At 49.9% G+C, this 23,964-nt stretch overlaps 5 protein-coding genes across 6 annotated transcripts; 4 read left to right on the top strand and 1 right to left on the bottom strand.

The window, feature by feature from the left end:
- Positions 1–2,282: 2,282 nt before the first annotated feature.
- On the top strand, positions 2,283–4,394 carry LOC137902114 (2-Hydroxyacid oxidase 2-like). The gene is made up of 7 exons (XM_068746173.1): positions 2,283–2,434; positions 2,526–2,677; positions 3,055–3,344; positions 3,437–3,652; positions 3,781–3,939; positions 4,147–4,216; positions 4,315–4,394. Exons 1-7 carry the CDS (start codon positions 2,304–2,306, stop codon positions 4,368–4,370), a joined length of 1,074 nt encoding a protein of 357 aa, XP_068602274.1. The 5' UTR covers positions 2,283–2,303; the 3' UTR covers positions 4,371–4,394.
- A 962-nt stretch (positions 4,395–5,356) lies between these two features.
- Positions 5,357–10,429, top strand: si:rp71-68n21.9 (kelch-like protein 9). The gene is made up of 12 exons (XM_068745964.1): positions 5,357–5,363; positions 5,457–5,571; positions 6,126–6,179; positions 6,547–6,652; positions 6,825–6,926; positions 7,022–7,154; positions 7,496–7,692; positions 7,890–7,965; positions 8,047–8,604; positions 8,714–8,893; positions 8,981–9,094; positions 9,661–10,429. The coding sequence occupies exons 1-12, from the start codon at positions 5,357–5,359 to the stop codon at positions 10,155–10,157; spliced, it is 2,139 nt and encodes a 712-aa protein (XP_068602065.1). The 3' UTR covers positions 10,158–10,429.
- A 1,903-nt stretch (positions 10,430–12,332) lies between these two features.
- Positions 12,333–13,759, top strand: hsd3b1 (hydroxy-delta-5-steroid dehydrogenase, 3 beta- and steroid delta-isomerase 1). Its single transcript, XM_068746236.1, has 3 exons — positions 12,333–12,483; positions 12,658–12,822; positions 12,951–13,759. The coding sequence occupies exons 1-3, from the start codon at positions 12,333–12,335 to the stop codon at positions 13,757–13,759; spliced, it is 1,125 nt and encodes a 374-aa protein (XP_068602337.1).
- A 1,194-nt stretch (positions 13,760–14,953) lies between these two features.
- pla1a (phospholipase A1 member A) lies at positions 14,954–18,337 on the top strand. The gene is made up of 11 exons (XM_068746647.1): positions 14,954–15,020; positions 15,502–15,721; positions 16,069–16,246; positions 16,348–16,456; positions 16,742–16,843; positions 16,941–17,033; positions 17,110–17,274; positions 17,541–17,630; positions 17,802–17,907; positions 17,996–18,151; positions 18,247–18,337. Exons 1-11 carry the CDS (start codon positions 14,954–14,956, stop codon positions 18,335–18,337), a joined length of 1,377 nt encoding a protein of 458 aa, XP_068602748.1.
- A 314-nt stretch (positions 18,338–18,651) lies between these two features.
- Positions 18,652–21,994, bottom strand: popdc2 (popeye domain containing 2). Of its 2 annotated transcripts, none has more exons than XR_011105728.1 (4): positions 21,269–21,994; positions 20,382–20,490; positions 19,699–20,272; positions 18,652–19,024 (listed from the first exon to the last, which is right to left on the bottom strand). XR_011105728.1 is itself a non-coding variant. In XM_068746358.1 (4 exons), the coding sequence occupies exons 1-4, from the start codon at positions 21,760–21,762 to the stop codon at positions 18,942–18,944; spliced, it is 1,116 nt and encodes a 371-aa protein (XP_068602459.1). In that variant the 5' UTR covers positions 21,763–21,994; the 3' UTR covers positions 18,652–18,941. The 2 variants fall into 2 exon arrangements, 1 of the variants encoding a protein (XP_068602459.1); XM_068746358.1 differs by having other exon boundaries at positions 19,843–20,272.
- Between the last annotated feature and the right edge of the window lie 1,970 nt (positions 21,995–23,964).

Raw genomic sequence — 23,964 nt, 5'->3', positions numbered from 1 at the left:
GCTGCGCTGAGGACATTCAACGCAACACCCCTCTCACTCATGGTGCCAAAAGCACAACCCAGTCACTCCCATGATGCATTGCGCCTCACACACACACAGTGACCAGCCCTCGTGATCGCTACACCACTCTGCAGGTTGACGCTTACCTGTTCCACAGGTTACCGACCCAGGGTGTGCGCTCGTTGTTCCCCAGCTGCTTTGACGCTGGTTGATCCTCTGCAGTCTGGTGGTGAAAGCAGCAGAGTCGACTTCACTGAAGAAACAGGTTCGTACTCAGCTTTTTCCACCGCTTTACATTAGGCCTCACATTCACCCATTCACACACACATTCACACTCCAGTGGGCGACTGCTGCCATGCGAGGTGCGGCCAGACCCACTGGGAGCAATTTGGGGTTCAGCGTCTTGCCCAAGGACACTTCGACATGCAGACAGTCAGAGCTGGGATTCGAACCACCGACCTTCTGATCACTGGACGACCCACTCTACCTTTTTTTTTTATCTTTTATTATCAAAAATTTCATATTATTTACAGTTTTACAATATATACTTTGATAAAAACTTTTGTCAGCAGTCCATACATGCGTACTCCAAACCGGCACCAAAATCATAATACCATAAACATAGCAAAACATAAGGGTGAGTAGGCACGAGGCCTCTCACCAAATCATAAACACATAAACTCAGGAAACATAATGGTGGACAGACACTTGGCCTCCCACCAAATCAAAACAAATCAATAAAACCATACACGTTTCTACACTCACGCTACACACATCACATTCTTTCTTCACATTCGCATCAAACCTACTAATTATTAAATCAAAATCCACACTCTCTCCGCAGCCGGTCTCCTCACCTCATTCGCCCTCAAGCATTTATACACCATTCTCGTCTTGACATTCTCCAACCTCACCCTCCGTTCACCCTCACCCACATACATCTCGATCTCTCCTTCTTCACACACTCCGGCCTCCTCCTCCTCAATCATTCTCACCCATTCGCACGGCATTCCACTCTTCATTCTCTCCATCACTCCTTCCGCCGTGCCCCGCCAAATCTCTTCCTCCCTTTCCCTCACCTCATCCACTATCACCTGTGCCCTCATAAACCCCGGTACATATTCGTAGACTATATCCCTGATCTTCCTAAACCCTGCCTTCCACATGACCCTGTTGTACATTGTGTTCCCCTCGTGTGTTATTTGTGGGTTAAAGAACAGTGGTTGCTCCCATACCTGCTTCACGTTCGCACACTCATACTTCACATGCTTCACAAACTCTCCCCATGCCGCCAGTACTTCCTTATAAAACTCACTCACTCTGTTCATTCTTGCCTTCTTCAGTGCCATGTACACTCCGCTCTCCCCGCACCCCCCACATTTATTTATCGCCTCCCTCAAAAAAACCTTCCACCGACCCACTCTACCAACTGAGCCACAGCCGCCCTCAGGCAGAGACGGGGAAGGATAAACAGCGGGAATGTGGTGACCTGCATACCAGGTTAGATCGTAAAGAGGGAGAGAAGGATCTGTACAGGCTGGCCAGACAGAGATGTCAAACCGGTTAGCTTGAGATAGCGAGATAAAGAGACAAGGCAGGTAAGAGCCCAAACGCACGACAGTAGCAGGAACTGAGCTTTATTGTTTGTTACCAGGTAGTCAGTCCAAACCAGCAGACAAACCCAGACAGAGACAGGGGCAGGCAATGAGGCAGTTCATAAACCAGAACGAACTGTGTGACTTGAAAATGTTTTATTTGATATAGTTTTTAATTGTGTAGTATTTTTTCTTTATGTATTTTTATTTATTTCATATATATATATATATTTAGGGTGACTTAGAAGCTCTGTCCAGGGACAATGGACAAAGAAAATATCCCTTTGGCTAATTCTGGCACATTTACAGAATCCCTGTTAAATAAGTGAATAGAATGTAGAGTCAGGGCTGATGAGAGATTAGCTGCAGGTGAGCAAATGAGCACAGGTGACCGGCATGAGCTGATCGCCGACAGGAGAATTTAATGCATGGAAAAGCACAGGCCCACCTCAAACTGTGACAGCAATGAGCTCTGTGAGGTAAGGTGGGGCCTGGCTGTTTAAAAAATATCAAAAATACAGAAAACATGGTACAGATGGATGAATCTATTATTATCAGGGCTCATTCTTACTCATTTATTGAGTAAGAATTTGAGGACGGATTATCTCCTTCCTAAATTGCTGCTGTTTTGTGTAAACTGGGATCGATAAGGATCGTATTGAGAACTGATCTCTGTGGCCACACAGGGAGGGAGGTCAGTGTGCAGAGATGGCGATGGTGTGCCTGACGGACTTTGAGGAGTACGCTAAAGAGCATCTCCCAAAGGCTACCTGGGATTATTACGCTGCTGGAGCAGACGACTGCTGCACCAGGGACGACAATCTACTGGCTTACAAAAGGTCCGGCAGGGAAATGCAAGCTCATCAGCTCCTACCTGCTTGTCTTCCTCTGGCATTAACGCCATCATCTGTGCTTCATATTCGTATTCAGGATCCGTCTGAGGCCTCACGTGCTGCGGGACGTTTCACAGACTGACACTCGGACCACCGTGCAGGGAAAAGAAATCAGCTTCCCAGTCGGATTCTCACCGACTGCTTTCCATTGCCTGGCATGGCACGAAGGAGAGATGGCCACTGCTCGGGGTGAGGCTTAAAATAAAGGCACAACGCTTTTGCTTTGTTGCGGGATTGATATTTAAACCGGACGGATCTCTCAGGCGAGGTCATTCGACTTCCGAGTTTGCTTCTGTTCCCATGGTAGACTCTGATTGGCTAACGTTTGCTGCCTTGGTGGATCTGAGTTGGAAAGATTGAGTGATGAGGGGTAATGATTGGTTGCGCTCAAAGCAAGACTATGATACCTAGCCAATCAGAAGTAGAGCTGGGCGGGTCAAGACTGTCTCTTAGGCAATCCCTGCTGCAGGGAAGGGAGGAAATTCCAGATGCATTGACTATCCTACTCCGACATTGAACATGTCAGATGTAAATTCGATGTTCTAAATACTTTCTCACCTTCACAGCCGCAGAGGCATTGAACACCTGCTACATCACCAGCATTTACTGCACCTGCTCAGCAGAGGAGATTGTGGCGGCAGCGCCAAACGGGTTCCGCTGGTTTCAGCTCTATGTGTACCGGGACCGGAGGTTTACAGAGCAGCTTGTAGGGAATGTAGAGAAGCTCGGCTACAAGGCGCTTGTCCTCACCGTTGATGTTCCCTATTTGGGCAAGCGTCGCCATGATATCCGCAACCAGTTCAAGGTGCCACCACATCTCGGCTTGAAGAACTTTCCTGCAATGGTCGAGGTAAAAGTTCATGTCCATGGAAAAACCAAGTTCACGAGGAAGTAGAGAATATTTGCATTCCAAGTTGATGCTTATAGTCATTGTACTTCGTGCACTAGAAACAGGATAAAGAGGGGTACATCATCCCACAACTCACCAGTGACCCCTCCGTCACTTGGAAAGACGTCCACTGGCTGCAGTCCATCACCCGCCTGCCCATTATCCTCAAGGGGATTCTGACCAAGGAGGACGCCGAGTTGGCCGTGGAGCACGGCGTCCAAGGCGTCATTGTCTCAAACCATGGGGGGAGACAGCTGGACGGAGTCCTCGCCTCGGTACTTAATGACCACGGTTTGATCCTGGATGAATTATGAAACGGCAGCGTGAAAGACATCTGCTGTACTTCCAGTCTTTGCAGTGTTGGTGTAAAGAGGTTGGACTTGTTCTTCTCCGTTCTGAACAGATTGACGCTCTGCCAGAGGTCGTGGACGCTGTGAAAGGACGGATCGAGGTCTATGTGGACGGCGGAATCAGGACAGGAAATGATGTATTGAAAGCACTGGCCTTGGGAGCCAAGTGTGTTTTCATTGGCCGTCCAGTAGTGTGGGGTCTTGCATACAAGGTACGAACGAACCTTTTTAAAAGCATGGGGTTACAAAATGTCTTTGGCAGAAATGGATGGAATGGAGAATCTGACATCAGCCCAAATCAAATATTTATTAATATAATATTTTCAGGAAAAATATGCAACTTAAATGTGCTTTTTTTCTTTTTCTTATTCACTAGGAATAAATAACTACACCATAAAATCTGATCTGTGTTCTTTCAGGGTGAGGAAGGAGTGAGGGAAGTTCTGCGACTCTTAAAGGATGAGTTCCGTCTATCCATGGCTTTGTCAGGTGAGAGAAATGAAGTGGTCACTCAAAGTGAAATATAACCAATATATTATCATATTCTGTCTCGACTAAAACACTAGTTTGTATTTTTCCTCATTCAGGCTGCAGGAATGTGGCAGAAATCAACAGGAGCCTAATTCAGATGTCTAAACTCTAAAAGTACCTCAAGCACCATGTCCGGAAACTGCTGTCCAGTATGTCCCTGTATACAAGCGTGTATATAGTACAGTACAGGAGACGGCAGAATCGACAGATGGCTGATGAAACACTACAGACTGGAATATACTGTTAGAGATGCAGAAAGTGCTTATGATGAAATAAAGACCAGCCGAGTTCATGAAACTATCTAGTTCTGGATTCATTGACACGGATGCAGGCTCGAGGAATTTATGTGAACATCCAAAGTGGTTATGGCAGGAATGACAAATGACCTCGTCGTGGTAAGAGAAGTTGTACAATAAGCTGACAAAGACGAAGCGGTACCAACTAGGAACGCACTCGGAGAGCGCAGACCTCCGCCGAGCAGCTCATTCCCCTCTTAATTTAATTTTACACCGTCCACACGGTGACCTGGATCATCACCAAAAAAGGTCCCAATTCTATTATCGCCAATCAATATTATCAACAATCTTGTCTTAAGTGATTTACAAAATCATCTCAAACTGACGCGGCCTTCGCTATCATCCAGCAGAGGGCCAGGGACGGTCTGCACTGCAAAGCAAAGAATGAATCTGTCGTTGGTTTTGTCTATATGCCAAAGCAGCCGGTCTCACATCCAACCCACGAGATGACCCCCCCCCCCCCCTACCCCCATTAGAAAGCACAGATTCCAGAATCCCCAGAATTCATTCTGTCAGTGTTTATGGTGAAATAAAAGGCAGCTGAGGTGAAGAAAATATGTTGCTCTGGATCTATTCTTAAGCTAAGCCCGTTGCTATTTTTAAAATGGATAGCAGAAGTCTGGTTTATAGTTGTTTCCTGTGGAGTTCGGGTGCAGAAGACGTAATTGCCACGTCTTCTTTTTTTATCATGCCAAAATGAATGCAAATTAACAAGATGATAAGGTTTAAAAATGCTTTAAAATGCAGCGCCTGTTCCTTCCACGATCACGCAGGGGTGAGGGGTGGCGAGGCAAAGAAAGTCATGCATGGTGAGGTAGAGAAGTAGCACAGGAAGTAGCTGTGGTCTGGGCGAAGGCAAAGAAACAGCGATGCTCCCCGAGGCGTCTCGACTCTCCAACCAGCCGGCGGCGGCGCAACAGACGTTTTCTCCTCGCCGTTTCCACCGAGTTCGGTTGGTTTGCCGAACAGACTGGAGGGAGGCCTAGGGTCGGGTCTGCTGAGGAGGATTTCTAGCAGGTGAGTCGCCCTCAGACGTCTCCATGAGGAGCGCAGTCGATTTGGTACCACACACACACTCTCATGTGAGGGCTCCTGCTGTGCGGTGGAATAAATACTCAGATGTACAATTGCTGTAAAGGCACTGCAAGAAAAAGTTTATTTCAGTTTATTTGAAATTTCAAATATGTAATTTAGCGATTTCTTTTTTTTACTTTGTGCCAAATCACAACCTCATCCCTCAGTTTATCAGACAGTCCAAATTCAATTTCAATTTCATGTTTTATTTCTGTAGCGTCAAATCAGAACAGAAAGTTATCTCGAGGCACTTTACAGGTGAAAGCAGGAAAAGACCTGCAGGGAAGGATAGAACCCAACATGTCCCGCAAAGAGCGAGCACTTCGGCGACGGAGTCAAGTAAAATCCAAGACGAGTCATCTTGATGGAGAAGTGATATTCTTATAACAAAAAGTGAACATATGCGTTTAGTCATCTGGAGGTCAAGGCTCTTTTACTTTTCTTCTTCTTGGATTGAAACGCCTCACTTCTGAAGTTCCTGTTTTGTCTCAACTTAGGAAGTCTCGCCAGCGTAACAACAGCCCCCGACTGCCGGAGGGCAGGGACATGGGGTAAGAGGCTTTATTCAGATTCAGTGCAGCAAAAAATGGTTTAGGTTAATAATATTAAATAATAATACTCGCTTCAAGTAATAATTTCGCTTCAAGAAGATCGTTCTGTGTTAGCATTCTGTCAGAGAAATATTGGATGGGTGATTAAATTAGGTCGGATATTTCATTTTTGTACGAACTCTTCCTTTAATCTATAATGCGACCTTGCGCCGCAATTAATTTGGGATGCAAAGTGAAGCAATAAATCATAAATCATCGCTGGCATCCCTCCGTCTGTAGAGGAAGTGGAGATGACAGCGGGCTGGGGAGGTTGAGCCGAAGATTTTCCCGCATGAGCGGCAGGAATCACCCGAGACCTCCGGCTCAGCCGGATCAACCTCCAGCTCAGCCGGAACGACCTTCAGCTCAACCGGAACGACCTCCAGCTCAACCGGATCGACCTCCAGCTCAGCCGGATCGACCTGTCCAGCCCGGTGTGCATTCCCTGCCTCTTTAGCATTGATTTGTAATCATCAGACATCAGACGGAACGTCCAATCACATTCTTCCTCTTCTCAATTTGGGATTGGTAGGTGACAGGCCTTCTCCACCAGCTCCAGCTCCAGCTCCATCACAAGCCCCAGTTTCTCTCCCTCCACCTACGGAGACGCCGGCAAAAAGCCCCGACAAAGTCGCCAAGCCCAAACTGCCCCCCCGGCCTCTGTGCACAGCGTTCAGCAGCACTGGACATGGAGCGGCTGTGCTGCAGGTACATTTGTCATCACGCTACGGTGGAGATACAGACGCTCTGCCTTCATTGTCGTTTTAGTTTCAACACGTTTTTTTTGTTTTTTTTTACTGCAGGGCTTTGACAGCTTCAGAGAAAATGAGATTCTCTGTGACGTCGTCTTGGTTCCTGGTGACGGCGAGGAAACGTTCCCGGTCCACAGAGTCATCATGGCTTCCTCCAGCGACTATTTTAAGGCTATGTTCACTGGTGAGTCGCTCTGTTTCACTGCGTTGAAGCAAAGTTTCAGCTGTACTGAAGCAAGAAGAAACAAAATACAAGCAACCTTTTGTTAAATTATGGAATCAACTTATTTGCTATTTCCAGGTTGCAGCTGCTCCATAAAAGAGGAAGAGCTTTTTCCACTTCCTGTAAAGCAGGAAGTAACTAACTGCAGTATTTGGCCGTCCTCACGTATTAGCCGTGTCCTTCTCCGTCTTGCTGACTGTGCACTTTGAAATTATGCCCGCACAGCACAACACAAATCTTCTGATCATCCGTTCACCTTGTCTTTTGTCGCTTTCTCCTTGATTTTTTCCCCCCTCGTTCAGGAGGCATGAGGGAGAAGGAGATGACGGAGATCAAGCTGCATGGGGTCACCCAGCTGGGATTGAAGAACGTCATAGACTTCATTTACACATCAAAAGTCAACCTCGACATGGGTAATCTCCAGGATACGCTGGAGGCGGCCAACTTCTTGCAGGTCATGCCCGTGCTGAGGTTCTGTAATCAGCTCCTGAGCAGCGAGGTGAGGTGTCACCGTGATGTCAGTGGAGGTTCGCCTCATTAGGCTGTCAGATCCCCCCCCCCCCCCCCCCTGAGGCCTTCGCTGCCCTCTCTCCAAGCATTAATTAAACTGTGCAGAAGTAAATGCGTGTATGACCTCTGAAGAAAATGCAGTGTATATATATATAGATTTAATGTATTCTTCTTTCTTTGCCGCAGATCTCCATCGATAACTGTGTGGAAGTGGAGCGCATTGCCAGAGATTTACTTCTGGAGGACGTTCAGCTGAGTATAGGTGATCCAAGAGCAGGCCGCTAATCAGCTTGTAGACGTATTTAGACGTGGCACAATGGTTTTCTCTGTCTCACCTCCCCAGGTGAGTTCGTGAGCCAGCATCTGTCGGCGTTGGTGGCGTGCGGCCGATACCTCCAGCTCTCCGAAGCCACCATGGCCAGCGCTCTGGCCAGCAACACCTTAAAGGGCTTTTCTGAGATGGAGCTGTACCACGTCGCCAGAGGATGGCTGGCCCACGACCATCCCAGCCGGCGCTCCTCAGTGCACGCCTTGATGCGCCACATTCGCTTCCCGCTGATGAGCCCCGGCGAGCTGATTCAGATCTCCCAGGAAGACGAAGACGGAGGCGACTCCGTGATGCGCTCGGCGACGACCTGCGTGAGCCTCCTGCTCGAGGCCAGCAACTACCAGATGATGCCTTTCATGCAGCCGGCCCTGCAGACCGAGCGGACGCGGATACGCTCAGACTCCACCCACATCCTGGCGCTGGGAGGGGTTATGCGACAGCAGCTGGTGGTGAGTCGGGAGCTGAGGCTGTACGATGAGAAGACCGTGCACTGGAAGGCCCTGACGCCAATGGAGGTGCCGCGATACCAGCATGGCGTGGCTCTCCTGGGCGGCTTCCTCTTCATTGTCGGAGGTCAGAGAACAGGTCAAATTAATGTGAAAGAAAACAGATGCACGACCCCCCCCCCCCCAACCTTTAGAATGCATCAAGTCATCTTCTCTGATTCTCCTCGACTTCTCAGGCCAGAGTACCTACGACACCAAGGGCAAGACGGCCATAGACAGCGCCTACCGCTACGACCCGCGCTTCGACAGGTGGCTCCAGATCGCCTCGCTCAACCACAAGAGGACGTTCTTCCACCTGAGCGCTCTGAGAGGCAAACTGTTCGCAGCCGGGGGAAGGAACGCCTTAGGAGAAATTGGTGAGCCGCCTTTACGGCCTGTAAAGCTTTACAAAGCTGCGTGAAGCTGCATTAAAAGCGAATCCTCTCGTATTTCCACATGGCCAGACACGGTGGAGTGCTACAACCTGAAGACAAACGAGTGGGCATTTGTGACCAGTATGGTGGAACCTCACTATGGACATGCTGGAGCAGTTCACGGGGACCTCATGTACATTTCAGGTGAGGTAGCGCTCCGCCCATTTTCGTATTGCCGACGACGTGCCAGACGGAATCTGCACGAGAAAGCACAAGAGACTAAAGCTACTGAGAAGGTTTAGCGGCTTTTCTTGCAGGCATGTCCGCAGAAGACGAAATGAATTGCCGAGCGAGCTGAAACAGATGACCTATTAGAAGCCACTTCCTGTTTGTCAGTCGACTCTCGCGTGCTTCGCCTCAGTCAGGTTTCGCAGTAACCTCGAACACGAAGCTCGTTTCTCAGTTTCAGAACGGAGGCATGTTTCCCGAGCAGCAGGAAATGCAGAGATGTGCGGTCGACGACAATACGCCCGAGACGCAACATAATGTTTTAGATCTATCATGTAAAATAGTAGAAACGCCTTCTGGAGCGCAACGTAACCTGTAGCATCCAAAAGAATCACAAGCTTTAGATTAAACACAGATTCCATCTTTTGAGGGTCAAAGTTTTAACAAACCACAACCTCAAAATACTCACCAGTGTATGATAAACATCAGCTTCTAATTTTAGCTGCATTGTACAATGTGTGATATTTGTTCAATTGATGCAGGTGGAATCACTCGTGACGCCTTCCAGAAGGAGCTTTGGTGCTACGACCCGGTCGGCGACACGTGGCGCCAGCGAGCCAACATGTCGGAGCTCCGCGGCCTCCACTGCATGTGCGCCGTCGGGGACAGACTCTACGTCATGGGCGGGAATCACTTCCGAGGCAGCGGCGACTACGACGACGTCCTGGGTTGCGAGTACTACAGCCCAGAGACCGACCAGTGGACGGTCGTGGCGCCGATGACGCGGGGCCAGAGCGACGTCGGCGTCACAGTGTTTAATGGTCACATCTACGTGGTGGGGGGGTACTCCTGGAACAGCAGGTGCATGGTTGATATTGTGCAGCGGTACGATCCGGAGCAGGATGTCTGGGACAGGGTGTTCAACGTCCTGGAGCCCCTGGGGGGGATTCGCGCCTGCACAATGACGGTCCACCTGCCGGAGGGGTCGGTGGATGAGGATGAGATTCAGGACTGTCCGCTGCCCACGGCCATGAGCTGATGATGCAGCAGAGTCGAGGGGGAGTTGGGCTTCTGCAGGCCGGATATAACAAGCCGCACGCGGAAGCTAGCTAGCTAATGTTAGCATTTAACCCTTTATTGCCTTTCAGGATTTTGAGACTTCTACTTCCGAAGTTTGATTTTGTTATTGTTTTCGCTGATAGATACAAGCCGCCAACACATGCATCTGAATTTTCACAAAGCCCGTGACAAAAGCTAACCAGCAAACGACACACAAGACGAAGGCCAATAACAGACGACGAGGAAACCTATATGGAATAAAAAATATAAATTTTCTGAAAAACATTCGATCACTTTTTATGTATCCAATATCCAAAAAAAAATTTGTTGAGCGACTCTAAATCCACAATGTGTTCCGGAGGATTTCCCTTTAGACGTTTTTCATGGTGTTTTATGGCAGAAAGAGCCGGAAAGGGCTTCCTGTCTGCGATTAATACGGACGTAAGAGAAGAAGTTTGAAAACCAAATCAAAGTTCACTGTTTGTAGAAGCACAAACAGATTATTTGGTGCAGCCATGGGAGCGACGATGAAACCGTCCTTGGAACGACATCCTTCACCTCCAGATAAGAGCGGCGTCATCAACGGCTAATCCAAGGCCTGGAAAACAAGATGCAAGCGGGTGCAAAATCTGTGAGCTAGACCGTCTACCAGAAAACCATGTCAGGACTTCACCGACTTGTACTTTCCTATTTCCTTCCAACCCAATGACCCAGATACAAAAAAAAAAAAAAAGCTAAGTACACAGAAAACATGGGCCAAATCAACCCGAGTCACATGAACCAGGTGGCTGATCGCTGAGCAAACCGTGGCTAACTAAATCATCATCGTGTGATTGTGTAACTATCGGTGCATCTGGCAAACAGATGGCACCTCAAACCAAACGATTGTTGCTCAGAGAAAGAGCCATCTTTAATTCTGCCCGAGCATCATGAGATCGGTTCATCTCAAACATCTCGTTGAAGGAACCCCGTGAAAAGCAACGCTGAACTTTGTCCCGCGGCCGTGCAGAAGGACGCAATTACAGACGTTCTGTTTCAAATGGAAGCAAACGATTTAAGAGAAAAGAAAAGAAAAGAAAACGTCCCAGAAATAGTGGCTGGAAGAATTTATACGCAAACCCGTTAAGGGCCGAGCAAAGGATCTGGACCCAATAATGCAGAGCGGGCGAACTCCAGAGTAGCTTTAAGGGACTAAAGAAAACTAAAATACTGCTCGACAGGCAGTCGCCTAAAACTGGTTTAACTGCAAACGTCAGAAAGAGGACAGGTGAACAAATCACAGCCAAACAAAACAACAACATCAAAAGGCAAAAGCTGGAAAGTACTGGAAACAAGTAGTAGAACAACAAAAGCCCGGAACATCCGACAACGCAGAGAAGATATTCTGGAGAGGAGCCGTCTAGTCGGGTCGAAGTAAGGAGCTGATTAGGTGGGACGAGGCGCAGGTGCGTCTCGGTCAGTTCCATTCTGCCCCTGCAGGGGCAGAAATCCTGCATCAAGAGGCAAACATGGCAACCATCACACCCGTGAGGGTTTAAAGTAATAATAATAATAATAATATGAAAAATGTCAAATAAAAAGGTTCCAAAACAATCATTTTGCTTTGCTTTAATTTTAAAGGATGCATCATATTCTACTTGGACGCCCCCCCCCCCCCCTTGGTGTTTGCGCTGTTGTCTAATCTGATCAAGTTCAAGGTGCGTTCAGATTCCATCAAACAGCGGCCGTGACGTCTCGGCGCCGCCGCTGAGGCCGCCCACCGTCTGCAGCGGGCTTCTCTTCCCACTTATCTTTCATCAGCAGCTGTCCTTGGCAAATAAAACATTCCAGACTCCACTTTCTCAAGCCCAGGAAAGCTCAATATTCTTCCATGTTGTAAAATAGCCCATCCCCCTTTTTTTTCCAGCGATGACTTCTTTTTTTTCTCCCTCAAATACATTTTCTGAGCTTACACAAAGTGGAACAGCCGAGGCTGGGAGCGCAGAAGGTCCCGTCGTTCTTCAGCAGGAAGCCGAAACTTCCACTCACAAAACTTCATTCAGCTTTTTCTCTGCTTTGAGGGTGGTGGTGGGGGGGGGGGGGGGGTTCTTTCTTTCCAGCAGGAGGAGGAGAAGTGCGTCTTTGTCTTTTCATTCGCAGAGGGAATTGTCCGGTGATGTCTCTGAGAGGCGATGTGTGTTTGGTGACGGGAGCCTGCGGATTCCTGGGAACGAGGCTGGTGAGGCTGCTGCTGGAGGAGGAGAACGCCGCTGAGATCCGGCTGATGGACAAACAAGTGCAGCCCACATTCGTGCAGTCTCTGGAGGGTAAAATCTGGCTTCGGCAAAGAATAGATGAAATATTACTGGCTATTAATCTGACAGTGAAGTCAAAGTGTGTTTTGTTTTTATACTCTATGAATGAAACTGAATTGAGGGGAGTATTCTAACCAAAAGAACATTGCTATCTCGAGGCCTGATCCATTCTGCCGTTGCTCTTAGGCTGCCGGGGCGACACGGCGCTGAGTGTTTTCCAGGGAGACATCAGAGACGGGGATTTCCTGAGAAAAGCCTGTCGAGGTGCGTCGGTCGTCTTCCACGTGGCCGCCATCGTCGACGTCACGGACGCGGTGGAGTACAGCGAGATGTACGCCGTCAACGTCAAAGGTGACAGATGCACTTTTTTTAGGGCCTCCTAACGTAACTGATCGATTATTGACCGATCGCATTAAGGCCAGAGCCAAACTGATTCCTCGCCGCCACGTCCTTCACCGTCGTCCTCTTTGATTTTGTAGGAACGCAGCTTCTCCTGGAGGCGTGCCTTCAGGAGAACGTGGCGTCCTTCGTCTACACCAGCACCATTGAGGTGATGGGGCCGAACGCCAAGGGCGAGCCCGTCGTCAACGGCGACGAGGACACCGCCTACGACGGCGCTCTGAAGTTCAACTACAGCAAGACCAAAAGGGAGGCGGAGCAGAGGACGCTGCGGGCCCACGACGAGGCGCTCCAAAACGGAGGCCGGCTGGCCACCTGCGCCCTCAGGTGCATGTACATCTACGGGGAGGGGTGCCGCTTCCTGCTGCACCACATGGGCGACGGCGTTCGGAACAAAGACGTTCTGATCCGCATGTCCTTGCCGGAGGCCCGAGTGAATCCCGTCTACGTGGGGAACGTGGCCGCGGCCCACCTCCAAGCGGCCCGCAGCCTGAAAGATCCGCAGAGAAGAAGCATCGCGGGAGGAAAGTTTTACTTCATTTCAGACGACACGCCGCACGCGAGTTATTCAGACTTCAACCACGCGGTCATGGCGCCTCTGGGCTTCGGCATTCAAGAGAAGCTCATCGTGCCTCTCGGCGTCTTCTACGTGTTCTGCTTCATCATGGAGGTTCTGTGCGTGATGCTGCGGCCCTTCGTCCGGGTCACGCCGCCGCTGAAGCGCCGGCTCCTCACCATGCTGAACACGCCGTTCAGCTTCTCCTATCAGAAGGCCAAGAGGGATCTGGGCTACGCCCCCAGATACACGTGGGAGGAAGCCCGCAAACGCACCACCGAGTGGCTCGCCTCAGAGCTGCCAAAAGAAAGGGAGAGACTTAGCGTGAAATAAGCGAGGAAGGCGAAACATGCTAATGCTACATGCTACACACATAACAGCATAAAGCAACTTATCTACAGTTGCTGACATCATATCATGTATTCGTATACCGTAACGTCAGAATAGATGATTTAACGTAAAGTATTAACTCAACACGGAGAAGTAAAGGAGGCTAGGAACAATTAAACTTTATTATTACCTGTTGGTCTTGTGCTGTGTGGTGCAAACTATTAAAGTTTATAGGGGGGTAAACTCCATCATTCACTGTGGCTCGTTTATCTTTATTCTGCATTTTAATTGGGTGATTGTTAATGATAACTTCTGAATTTGAATTTTTGTACGTGCTCTGCAAAAGTTTGAAGACATTTTCCTCCTCTTTGCGTTAGCTGCTAGCTGCTAGCTGCTGCTGCTACCCCAAAGCGGCTTTATAAAAGCGGCGAGTGTTAGTTTCGATAGCTTAATGGGCTAATTTTTCATTTATTGTGCTCTCACGCGCTAATCACTGTCTAATAAACGTTAAATGCCAACTGCAGAATCTTGACTTCATTTCCTGTTTGTCATCAGCAGCCTGGAGGTGAGATCCAGACAAACCCACTGTGTGTTCAGAACCAACAACATCAGCCGGAAGATAATTGATTAACTGTGCTAAGCACAGGCTAATGAATCGCAATGATGAGTGAGAGTATTGATCACGTAAAGGAGTATTATCTGCGGAACGTCCAATCAGATAATGATTGATTTCCCCTCGTGGCTCCTCGCTTCACGTGAAACACTTCTGTGTGTACTCAAAACGCATCCTGGTGCACCCACACACACACACACACATACCGGCGGGCAGAGTCCAGCATTCGGAACAAACAGCCGGTGAATACCAATGAGGTCATGAATTCCCCGCCAGGCAAACACTCGTCTGGCTCGGCCCGGGAAGCAACTCGCTGTCGGGATGAGTGCTTCGACGGGGCGAGCGGAAGGTTGCCGAGGATCCACTGGAGCTTCACGGGTAAAGAGGAGCGGTAAGATGATTACAAAGCAGATTTTTCTGATTGTTAAATGCGGATTCCAGGCCGGCTCCCTGACTACGGTTTTTCAGATAAAGGCTGAATAGTCGTTTTCTCACGCTGGAGGCTGATCTCCATCCACCAATCTGGGGCTGCAGAGAGCTGCCTGAGGACAAAAGCTCCCATTCAGCCCTGCAGGACTGCACAAATGCCAGGGGAACTCAAACACACCCTCCTCTGGCTTTTGACAATCTGCGTCACCTCTGTGGCGGTGGGTAAGTACAAAGGCTCATAAAGGAGATCTGTCTTCTTCTTCTTTTTATATAAATAAATGAAAGGTTTTATTGTCATTTGTTCAAGCATAATGAAATTAAATACACAATGATGCTGTGATTAACTTAAAGATGCATCAGGAAATGATTCAGGTGTTAAAGCAAATTCACCAGGAAAAGCGAGGCACAAATTTTGACGCTCAATTGACCGCAATGTTAATGAAAATCTCAAAGTGATCCAGAACCCAGGATCTCTTCTGGATCATCACCAAAATGTAATCGTTTGTTCCTGGTAACATTCCCAACATTTCCTGAAAATGTTATCAATATTCATCTGTAACTTTTTGAGTTATCTTGCTAATATTACTAATATTTTATAAAAGAATTTAAATATGAAAATCCAACTTTAATGAAGGTGTTTTATTCTGACTAATTGTGGTTATTTGCAACAATAATGTTTATGCTATGTGACACTCGAGCCCAGGAGTGGAGGAGGAGCTGAGGGACGAGTGCGCCGAGCTGAACAGCACCACCTGGCTGCAGTACCGGCGGCATCGAACCGGGCTGCGGGTCCGGTACCTGCTGCTGACCAGGAGAAACCCCGACTGTGCACAAGTGTTCACCGAGGAATCGCTCGCCGACACCCGCGAGCCCTCCGGCTTCAACGTCTTCCTGCCGACCAAAGTCATCATTCACGGATACAGGTGACGATGTCACGTCCTGCCAGGAACCAATCAGCATCAAGCAACGTTTTTCTACGAAACTCTGATTTCATATTTTCATCATAAATATTTATTGTTCTTGATGAATATACCAAATTTAAAGGTGTGAACCAAACTTGTGTAAGTATAAACCAGGTTGAGACTCGTTTTCTGATTAAATGCTGAAGGACTGTTTGGCCTTGGGGGGGGGGGGGGGGGGGGGCTGCGCTCGGGGCCGGTCCGGGTGTCACTATCTAGGGTTCATCGTCGACCTTGATCCCTTCATTGGCCTGCCTACATCCTTTGCTCCATCATCCATCATCCCTAACCTCCGCCCTCCTCCACCGCAGAGCCACGGGCAGTCGGCCCTCCTGGGTGAAGGAGCTGGCCCAGGCCCTGCTCGGGGCGCAGGACGCCAACGTGCTGATGGTGGACTGGGTCTACGGCGCCTCCTTCGCCTACAACCTGGTGGTGCAGAATTACAAGGAGGTGTCGCTGCAAATCTCCGTCCTCATCAACCAGCTGCAGGTGAAGAGACCCGGTCGCTGCGTCAATGCCACGCTTAGCTTTGCCCTTGAACGGAAACGGTCGATGTCGGGAAATGTCGGACTTCCGTTTCTTCCCGACAGAAGCACGGATGCAGGCCGGAGAGCTTCCACTTCATCGGGATCAGCCTCGGGGCGCACGTGGCTGGGTTTATAGGGACTCTGTTTGAGGGGAAGATAGGAAGAATCACAGGTCGGTGTGGAGATTAAGCTGCAACTCTAGCCGTGAGAACTTCCACCATGTCACTGGTGAAAGTCAAACTGTCAGTGTGTCCAGCTGCTGCTGCCTCTGACAGCGTTTCACTCGCGACCTTGGATGAGTCTTCGGACTCTTTTAATGATAAGGCCTCGGTGATAAGAGCCACTTTAAAGCGATGCGGAGAGGCGGGACGCAACAAACCGCTGTCAGCCTCAAGGGCGCGGCGTAAAAATAGTCCTCCCGCATGACTGTCTTCCAACCATCGTCCTTGTGCTGCAGGCCTGGACCCCGCCGGGCCCATGTTTAAAGGCGCCGACACCTCCGACCGCCTGGACCCATCTGACGCTCAGTTCGTCGACGCCATCCACACAGACTCTGACTGTGAGGCGAGCTCATTTTGTTTTACCTTTCGGCCTTTAAAGCAATTCCAAACGGCTAATTCGGCCGGTGGCGTTGATGAGTTTGTCTCCTGCGGCAGATTTTGGAATCTCCATCCCCGTCGGTCACGTGGATTTCTTCCTGAACGGCGGGAAGGACCAGACGGGATGCGCCCGCTCCAGGTTCGCCTCCGGTAAGTTCGGCCTTCGTTTAAAACGCGACGCGACCCCCGGGTTTCGCCCGCAGACATCGGGCTGTTTCTTCTTCAGTGTACGGCTACGTGATCTGCGACCACATGAGAGCGCTGCACGTGTACATGAGCGCCGTCAACGGCTCCTGCCCTTTGACGGGGATCCCGTGTTCCGGCTACGAGGCCTTCCTGAGGGGGGACTGCGTGACCTGCGGGGTCTTCAAGGGAAGCTGTCCAACTGTTGGTAAGCCGATCTTGAATTCTCCAATGAGGTTAAAGAGAGAGGCTGTGCAGAAATGTGCGAGTGAAGGAGGAACAATAACGGTAATAACACAGTTATTATTCCCTGTTTAATGGTAATAACAGGGATTAATGGACAGGACTGAGAATAGAAGCTTAAGAATGTAATGCGTTCTCGTTTTCCTCCTCAGGGTCACCGGTGGATCCGGTTCTCGTCACATGACAGCTTTTCGGCAGCTTCTTCTTTACGTGGCTGCTGTGTGTTTTCAGGTTTATCAGAAAACAGCGGGATCACCGTGTCTCCGCTTCCCAAGGAGCAGAAGCTCTTCCTCCTCACCTCGTCCTCGCCGCCTTTTTGCAGTGAGTTGTATTTGCACCACGGCGTGGAGGCCTCAGAACGACAACCCATATTATAGCTTTCGGGCTAATGCTATACTTTTACGTCCCGTCTACGAACACGGCTCATCCTATATGTCGTCCCCGTAAGCCCCATATTGGGCCCGACTTTTTTTTTTTGTTGGTGCTGCTCAGCTCATCACATCCTGCTGGAGCTGGAGGTGTCCCCCCTGGGTCGGAGCGCCGAGCTGGAGGTGAAGCTGACGACCGGGACCCTGGAGGAGGAGCAGCGGCTGAGGCTGTAGGTGGCGTCCTCGACCTCGGGGGTGTTTCTCTTCTACTCTTGTGCGGTTGCATCGTTTTGCACCGTGTGTGTCGCCCCGTCGCAGTCGGACGGACGCGACGGCGTACCGGACGGTGTGGGCCTACCCCGTGGCTCTGTGCGAGATCGGCTCCATCCAGGTGAGGAACACCGGCGCCCGGTTCTACCGGCAGGGAGACGTCCACGTGAAGTCCGTCTGCCTCTCCGAGCTCCCCTCCCCCGGGTAGGGCACCTGGGTTCAGGGCGCCGTAAAGAGTAGACGCTTTCTCTCGACTCGTTCAAATGTTTCAAAAACGTGTCGCGACGTTCGCGTTTCAGGCGAGAGGAGCCGCTGTGCGTGAACAACGTCCACGTCAGGCGAGGAGCGCCGTGGTCACACGACTACGTGCAGGTGTGCGGCGTCTTTTAAACGGCTGCGGCGGCAGGAGAGGGGTGGCGAGAAAGGAGCGCAGCCAGACGCCAGAACACCGGCAGCGGGCTCACCTGGTTGCTGGGTGAGGCGCTGACGTCACACCTTCACTTGTCCGCAGGTTCTAGTTCATGTGTTCATTTTAACTGTTGCTGTGTGAAGCTAATAAACGGCTAAAAAAAAAAGATCTGTGTTCTTTTCTCATGACAAGAGCGTGCATAAATACAAGTCAGAGAACGACAGGAAGTAAATGACGAGAGAGAGAGAGAGAGAGAGAACGACAGGAAGTAAACAAAGAGAGAGAGAGAGAGAGAAATCCAGCTTTATGGAGGAATTGTTGAAAACACTTTGGATCGACACAAAATTTTAATTAGTTCAAACCATCTGCTAATATATCAGCATATAGAAGAAGTCGCAGGGCAAAGAAAATTAGTATTATTATTGATCCGTACAGATAATTGATTGAAATTCCACAACATCCACAGGTTTCATGGATCAGAATGGACGTGCTGGGTCTTGACTGAATGATGGAATACTTTTTCTCCCTTACTCTAAGTAGAAATGAGCGGCTTTCATACTGCCGCGCCATGAGGATATCGCGTTTTCACAATTTGGGAGTGTCGGTGGGAGCCAGCGGCGCTCTGGCCCTCCGGGACCGCGGCGGGAGCATCCGGTCAGCTTCGCCTCCTGCAGGAGGAGTCAACATGGAGCGTCAGTCGGTGCATCCGTCACAAAACTGCAGCCGGAATGTTTTGCATTTATTTTTGCACAGTTTTTGAAGTGATGCCAAAAACCAGACATCTATTTTAGATTAATTTATGCTGAACTGTATCAGATGTGTGTGTTCCAGCGGCCTCCCAGCGGAGCTCCTGCAACCCAGACGTGACACTGACTCCGCTGCCCCAGCTATGAAACGCAAAGCTCCACCCGCTTTTAGGACGGCAGGAGCGCAGGCATGCCGCAAGGATTACTCGTAGGCCCCTGAATTTTTTTTATTACAAATACTTTTCTATTCCCATTTTCTGTTGTTTCTGTTTCTTTCTTTTTTTTTATGGTACATGTGTGATGTCAATTATTTCCGATGAAGCTGTTCCAGCGGCTCTTCGTGCACGAAAGATCTACCGATATTATTGGATGCAAATCATAATAGTAACCAATCAGAATGATTTGTTGAGGGGTTTTATTTTTTGCTGAATACATCATGTTAAACTTGATCGTTTGTGTTTCCTGTTTTCTCTGCAATAATTCCCTAAATCTTATTTGAAATTTAAACCTTTAGTCTACTTTATGACACCACTTTTCTAGCCAGGTTAGTAAGAGCTGTGCACCCAACCCCCCCCCCCCCCAGGTGAGGTACTTACATGTAGCTTACGGGGTGACCCAGTGAGTTAGCTCCGGCACCCTACCCCCCCTCTACCTCAAATAATCCCTCTCACTGCCATAGTCCATTAAGGAGCCCGCAACATCAGCGAAGTCCTCCAGAACCAGGCTGGTGGAGTCCTCACCGGAGGGCAGCTCCGGGTCGGTCGCCCAGGGGTGCTGGTAGCGGTCCTGCAGGGGGGGCTGGGATTCATCTGCACTGGTCTTCCTTGGTCCTTGCAGGTGTGGCTGTAGGGGGTGAGATTGGGTTGGGTCAGGCACCTGGTAGGCTGGAGCGAGGTCCCCTTCCTCCTTTTCGGTTTCTTGTTCTTTGGCGTCATCGCCGCCCTGCGAGGCGGGGGCCAGCACGTGGTAAAGACTGGGGAGTCGGATGTCCAGCAGCATGCCACTCTTAATGTAGAGCTTGTTGTTGAGGTTGTAGAGCTTCTCGGCGATGTCGCAGCCCAGCATGACGGAGAAGATGCGGGCGATGTAGCGCTCCTTGGATATCAGCAGGTAGAGACGCCGGCGGCGCCACGAGACGTAGCGGGAGTCTTCCTCCGCCGTCAGGGTCACCTGGGGAGCAACGTATGAGACTCCCGAATGTCAATGATACAAATTGAAAAATATATTCTTACTTACTCATTGAGGAAACCGGAATCAATTGCATTTGGGAATTCCATACCTGGAACTTTCCTTCCTCGTTGGGTCTGAGAGATTCCCACTCCGGGGAGTCCAGGAACTGGTGGCGGTGGATGTAGTGCAGGAACTGGCCTTCCAGAGATACATTAATCCTAAAGACAAGGCAGACGGAGGTCAGACCACTCAAAAAAAAAAAAAAAATCATCATCCGCTTACAGCTTCTCTTTTGCGTGGGATCCGAACTTGAAAGCGAGTGCAGCTCTTCTTTTGAGGATGTTTGGATGAAGAAGTGCAACACTTCCTGTGGCGGTTACTGCCAACAGCATGAAAGGGAAGTGAGGAGGTTCTACCGCCACTCTGAGAGGAACTTATCTCAATAAATAAATCCCACTGTGCTGCTGTGTGAGTTGGACACGCTCCGTTTCAGTCCCGAGTTCAACTAACGCTAACACATTTAAAATGCTGCTGAATTCCACAGAGAATGAATTCAGCTTTTCCAATTTGGATAAAGACTTCATGTACAAACTGCAGCACCTTATAAACTGGATGAAGGATGAAAACTGGAAATTAAGTATTAAATTAAATGGTTTTATTACATAATAAAACACAAACATTCTAAAAAAACTGCAGCAATGTAAACATTTAGCTGAGAGAAAAGCTTTTGTTTGTTTTGTTTTTGATGACCTCTGCCATGAACTTGAGAGCTTCCTGTAGGGGGCGTGTCGGCACGCTGTGACGTCACTGCTGGCGACTGCTTTCATACCAGCGCAACAAATGGAGTAGTTTTTGTATGCGAGATGTGTTTACAGTTTCCATGGCAATAAAATCCGATCTACTTTTAATATTTTACCTCTTTTTACTAAAGTGTGTGCACAAGTTCTGTGGAGCGTTAATGCGCGCGCACACACACACACACACACACACACACACCTCCCAGACAGCAGAAAGGACAGCTGGTCGATCGGCGTCTTGCCCTCCACTGCGTACGTCTCTCCGGCCTTCAGCTCCACCACCCGGTTCTCAAAGGCGCCGGTGACCTCCTTGAACACGTGGACGGGAACGGCCAGCGGCAGGTAGACCGCCTGGTAGAGGCCGGTCAGCTCCTCGTCGTGGATCCCCTCCTGGTGCAGCCGGTAGAGCAGGTGGCAGATCTGAGCCAGGCAGGCCAGCAGCAGGAGCAGGTTCCAGGCGAAGACGTCCAGGCCGCACATGGTCAGCCAGCCCCACAGGGTCAGGCACAGGAAGGCGGGGCTCAGGAAGCCGAAGAGGAAGAGGCCCCCGTAGGCCCCGCTGCCCCCCATGTAGCCCAGGAACAGCAAGGTGTTGCCCAAATGGTAGATGGCCCCTTCGGTGTTGTTGCTCCAGCCATCACAGAGCGGGGCAAAAAGCAAGCCGCCCAGCAGGGTCGAGTTGTCGGCGCTCATGTTTGAAACAATCAATGGAACCCGCTATTCCCGTCCCAACATTCACGACGACAGGTTCTGTTTGAATACGAGCTTTGATCCAAAATAAAAACAGCCAACGCAAAAAAAAACAGAGGTAAATATTTGTTCCCTTGCCACAAAATGGAAAATTCTTCAATGTGAAGCAGCGCTGGCGGCTCCGTCCGTCCCAGAAGCACAGCTGGAATGGCTTTCTCCCGTCATTCTGCGTCCCTTTCCCCGCTCCTGTCCCCTGTCCCCCGCCGGAGTCGTCCTCTCGTCGTGCTCTTCTGGTTGTGTGTCTCTCTCCCCCCCCCCCGGCCTGGAACGCGGAGCCAACAGCTGGAGGAGAAGGGCCGAGGGGAGGGGGGGCGTGCATTGACAGAGCCCCTAGATGGATAACCATGTTTGGAATTGAAACCCAAGGAGGAGAGAGCGGTGGACAGAAAGCAGGCCTGCTACTTGACATGAGAGAGAGAGAGGCAGGAAGCGGGAGGGACGAGAGACAGCTCTCTCTGTCTAGTAAAGTAAAAAAGAAAGAATCCATCTAAAAGGCTTCAGAGAACTTCACCCAAACTTTAAAAGTCCAGATCAGACTCGGGAATAAACATTCGGCACAAACCCAGCTCTGACCCGGGAGGACTCGGACGAGTTCCTACGTGGATTCTAGCGTTGGCTAAAACGACAGCAGAACTGAACGCGATTCCCGTTTACTGCCAAACGCTGCGTTAGCTTAGCATTTCCAGGGGGGGGGGGGGGGGGGGGGGGTTCGCTGCGTGGATGCACGTCCGTCCACTGCCGGTCACACCTCGGCATCGGTGACACACGACGGCGGAAGAATGCAGATATGCCGAGTAGTGAGTTTGCAGGAGGGCAGGAGTTATTTTTAAGTCTAAGTGCATGCCGGGGACGGCAACCGTGCACAAAGTGAGCCTCGGACGCAGTTATTGCATAGGTCTTTTATTCAGTCAGACAGCATTTCAGATTGATATTTTCTTTTACCCCAGTATTTCCCTTCCAGAGCCGAGGTATAAATAAGAGGGGGGAAGAAGGGAATGTCCAGAGAGGTCGTCCACTCCCACAGCAACGCTGCGGCAGGAAAAGAAAGCAGTTTTAGTGGATTCGTCTTCGTGATCCGGATTTAAATCCGCACGTAAACCAGAAAACAGGTTTATATTTCTGTCACGGCTCTTTGATCTGAATCAGGAACGGAGCCCTCGAGGCTTCTGGCGTGTTTGCGTCGTCACGCTAGAACAGGAGACTCATCCGGCCCGTCGTTACCCGACGCTCCGCTCCTGCGGTCAGAGCTCAATTCAAACGGCAGCGCTACTACAATTACATTTTCCGACCAGCTGAAGGATAGACAAACGCTTCCACGGACTTTACTAACTTCCCACAATGCCGTTTGACATGAAGAATTATCGTTGAAAGCCGCGCAAACTTTACATTCCAGTTAATCTAGTTTCTTTTAAGTTGATCCTCCATTCTCATCTAGTAGTTCAGAATTTACTTGATGACGCCGGACGGATACAAGAACGCAAAGCAAGGAAATTTAACTCAAGTTGGGGTATAACTGCGCCTGTGGTTCGATACTTACCACGCACACACACACACACACACACGCCGAGCAGAGGAGTTAAATCTTGAATCCAAGCGCCCTCATGCAGTCTTTATGTGCCTCGATCAGCTCGCCGCAGTGTTCTTCCCCCTTTTCAATGATGCTGAAAGAAACGAAACGATGAGCGCGTTCACCCGCAGGGAGGCTCGTCCCCGCCTCCGGCCCGGGTACTCACCAGGCGTCCCTTATTTTCTTCGTCTCTGGACAAGCGCAGCAAGGCTTCAGCTTCGTCTTCGGCTCCGCGGGCTCGGCCGCGGAGGCGCACTCGATGCCGGCAGCGGACACGGACATCTTCAGGCTGAAATTAAAATCGTGGCAAGGAGAGCTCAGACTCATTTGAGTCATTCAAATTCCAAAACGCGTGAAGTGTACGTGCTCAGACTCATGCCTCACCCCAACAACCCAGAACGAGTACATGCATGCATGCATGCAAAAAAAAAAAGATTTGTGCACCTGCGGGTCTCAGGAACTTCGGCCTTTAAAAATGTTCTGATGATGTACCAACGTGCTAATACAGATCACGTTATAACCGCTAGCATGCCAGCACTTCCTGCAGCTTAGCAACAGCTGAAAGTGTTTGAGGACTA

The sequence above is a fragment of the Brachionichthys hirsutus genome, chromosome 12 (genome assembly GCF_040956055.1).
Source record: "Brachionichthys hirsutus isolate HB-005 chromosome 12, CSIRO-AGI_Bhir_v1, whole genome shotgun sequence".
In the NCBI taxonomy this organism is placed as follows: domain Eukaryota; kingdom Metazoa; phylum Chordata; class Actinopteri; order Lophiiformes; family Brachionichthyidae; genus Brachionichthys; species Brachionichthys hirsutus.
Note: the sequence above shows the minus strand (reverse complement) of the source record. Positions and strands in the feature narration are given on the sequence as shown.

Coding starts and splice junctions, on each gene's coding strand:
- LOC137902114 (XM_068746173.1), top strand. CDS start 2,304: ATGGCGATGGTGTGCCTGACGGACTTTGAGGAGTACGCTAAAGAGCAT. Junction 2,678..3,054: donor AGAGATGGCCACTGCTCGGG/GTGAGGCTTAAA, acceptor TCACCTTCACAG/CCGCAGAGGCATTGAACACC. Junction 3,345..3,436: donor CTGCAATGGTCGAGGTAAAA/GTTCATGTCCAT, acceptor TTCGTGCACTAG/AAACAGGATAAAGAGGGGTA.
- si:rp71-68n21.9 (XM_068745964.1), top strand. Junction 5,572..6,125: donor CTGAGGAGGATTTCTAGCAG/GTGAGTCGCCCT, acceptor GTCTCAACTTAG/GAAGTCTCGCCAGCGTAACA. Junction 6,927..7,021: donor ATGGAGCGGCTGTGCTGCAG/GTACATTTGTCA, acceptor TTTTTACTGCAG/GGCTTTGACAGCTTCAGAGA.
- hsd3b1 (XM_068746236.1), top strand. CDS start 12,333: ATGTCTCTGAGAGGCGATGTGTGTTTGGTGACGGGAGCCTGCGGATTC. Junction 12,484..12,657: donor ATTCGTGCAGTCTCTGGAGG/GTAAAATCTGGC, acceptor CGTTGCTCTTAG/GCTGCCGGGGCGACACGGCG. Junction 12,823..12,950: donor GTACGCCGTCAACGTCAAAG/GTGACAGATGCA, acceptor TTGATTTTGTAG/GAACGCAGCTTCTCCTGGAG.
- pla1a (XM_068746647.1), top strand. CDS start 14,954: ATGCCAGGGGAACTCAAACACACCCTCCTCTGGCTTTTGACAATCTGC. Junction 16,247..16,347: donor TCCTCATCAACCAGCTGCAG/GTGAAGAGACCC, acceptor TCTTCCCGACAG/AAGCACGGATGCAGGCCGGA. Junction 18,152..18,246: donor TCCGAGCTCCCCTCCCCCGG/GTAGGGCACCTG, acceptor TTCGCGTTTCAG/GCGAGAGGAGCCGCTGTGCG.
- popdc2 (XM_068746358.1), bottom strand. CDS start 21,762: ATGAGCGCCGACAACTCGACCCTGCTGGGCGGCTTGCTTTTTGCCCCG. Junction 20,491..21,268: donor TCCTTTCTGCTGTCTGGGAG/GTGTGTGTGTGT, acceptor CCTTGTCTTTAG/GATTAATGTATCTCTGGAAG. Junction 20,273..20,381: donor ACGAGGAAGGAAAGTTCCAG/GTATGGAATTCC, acceptor GTTGCTCCCCAG/GTGACCCTGACGGCGGAGGA.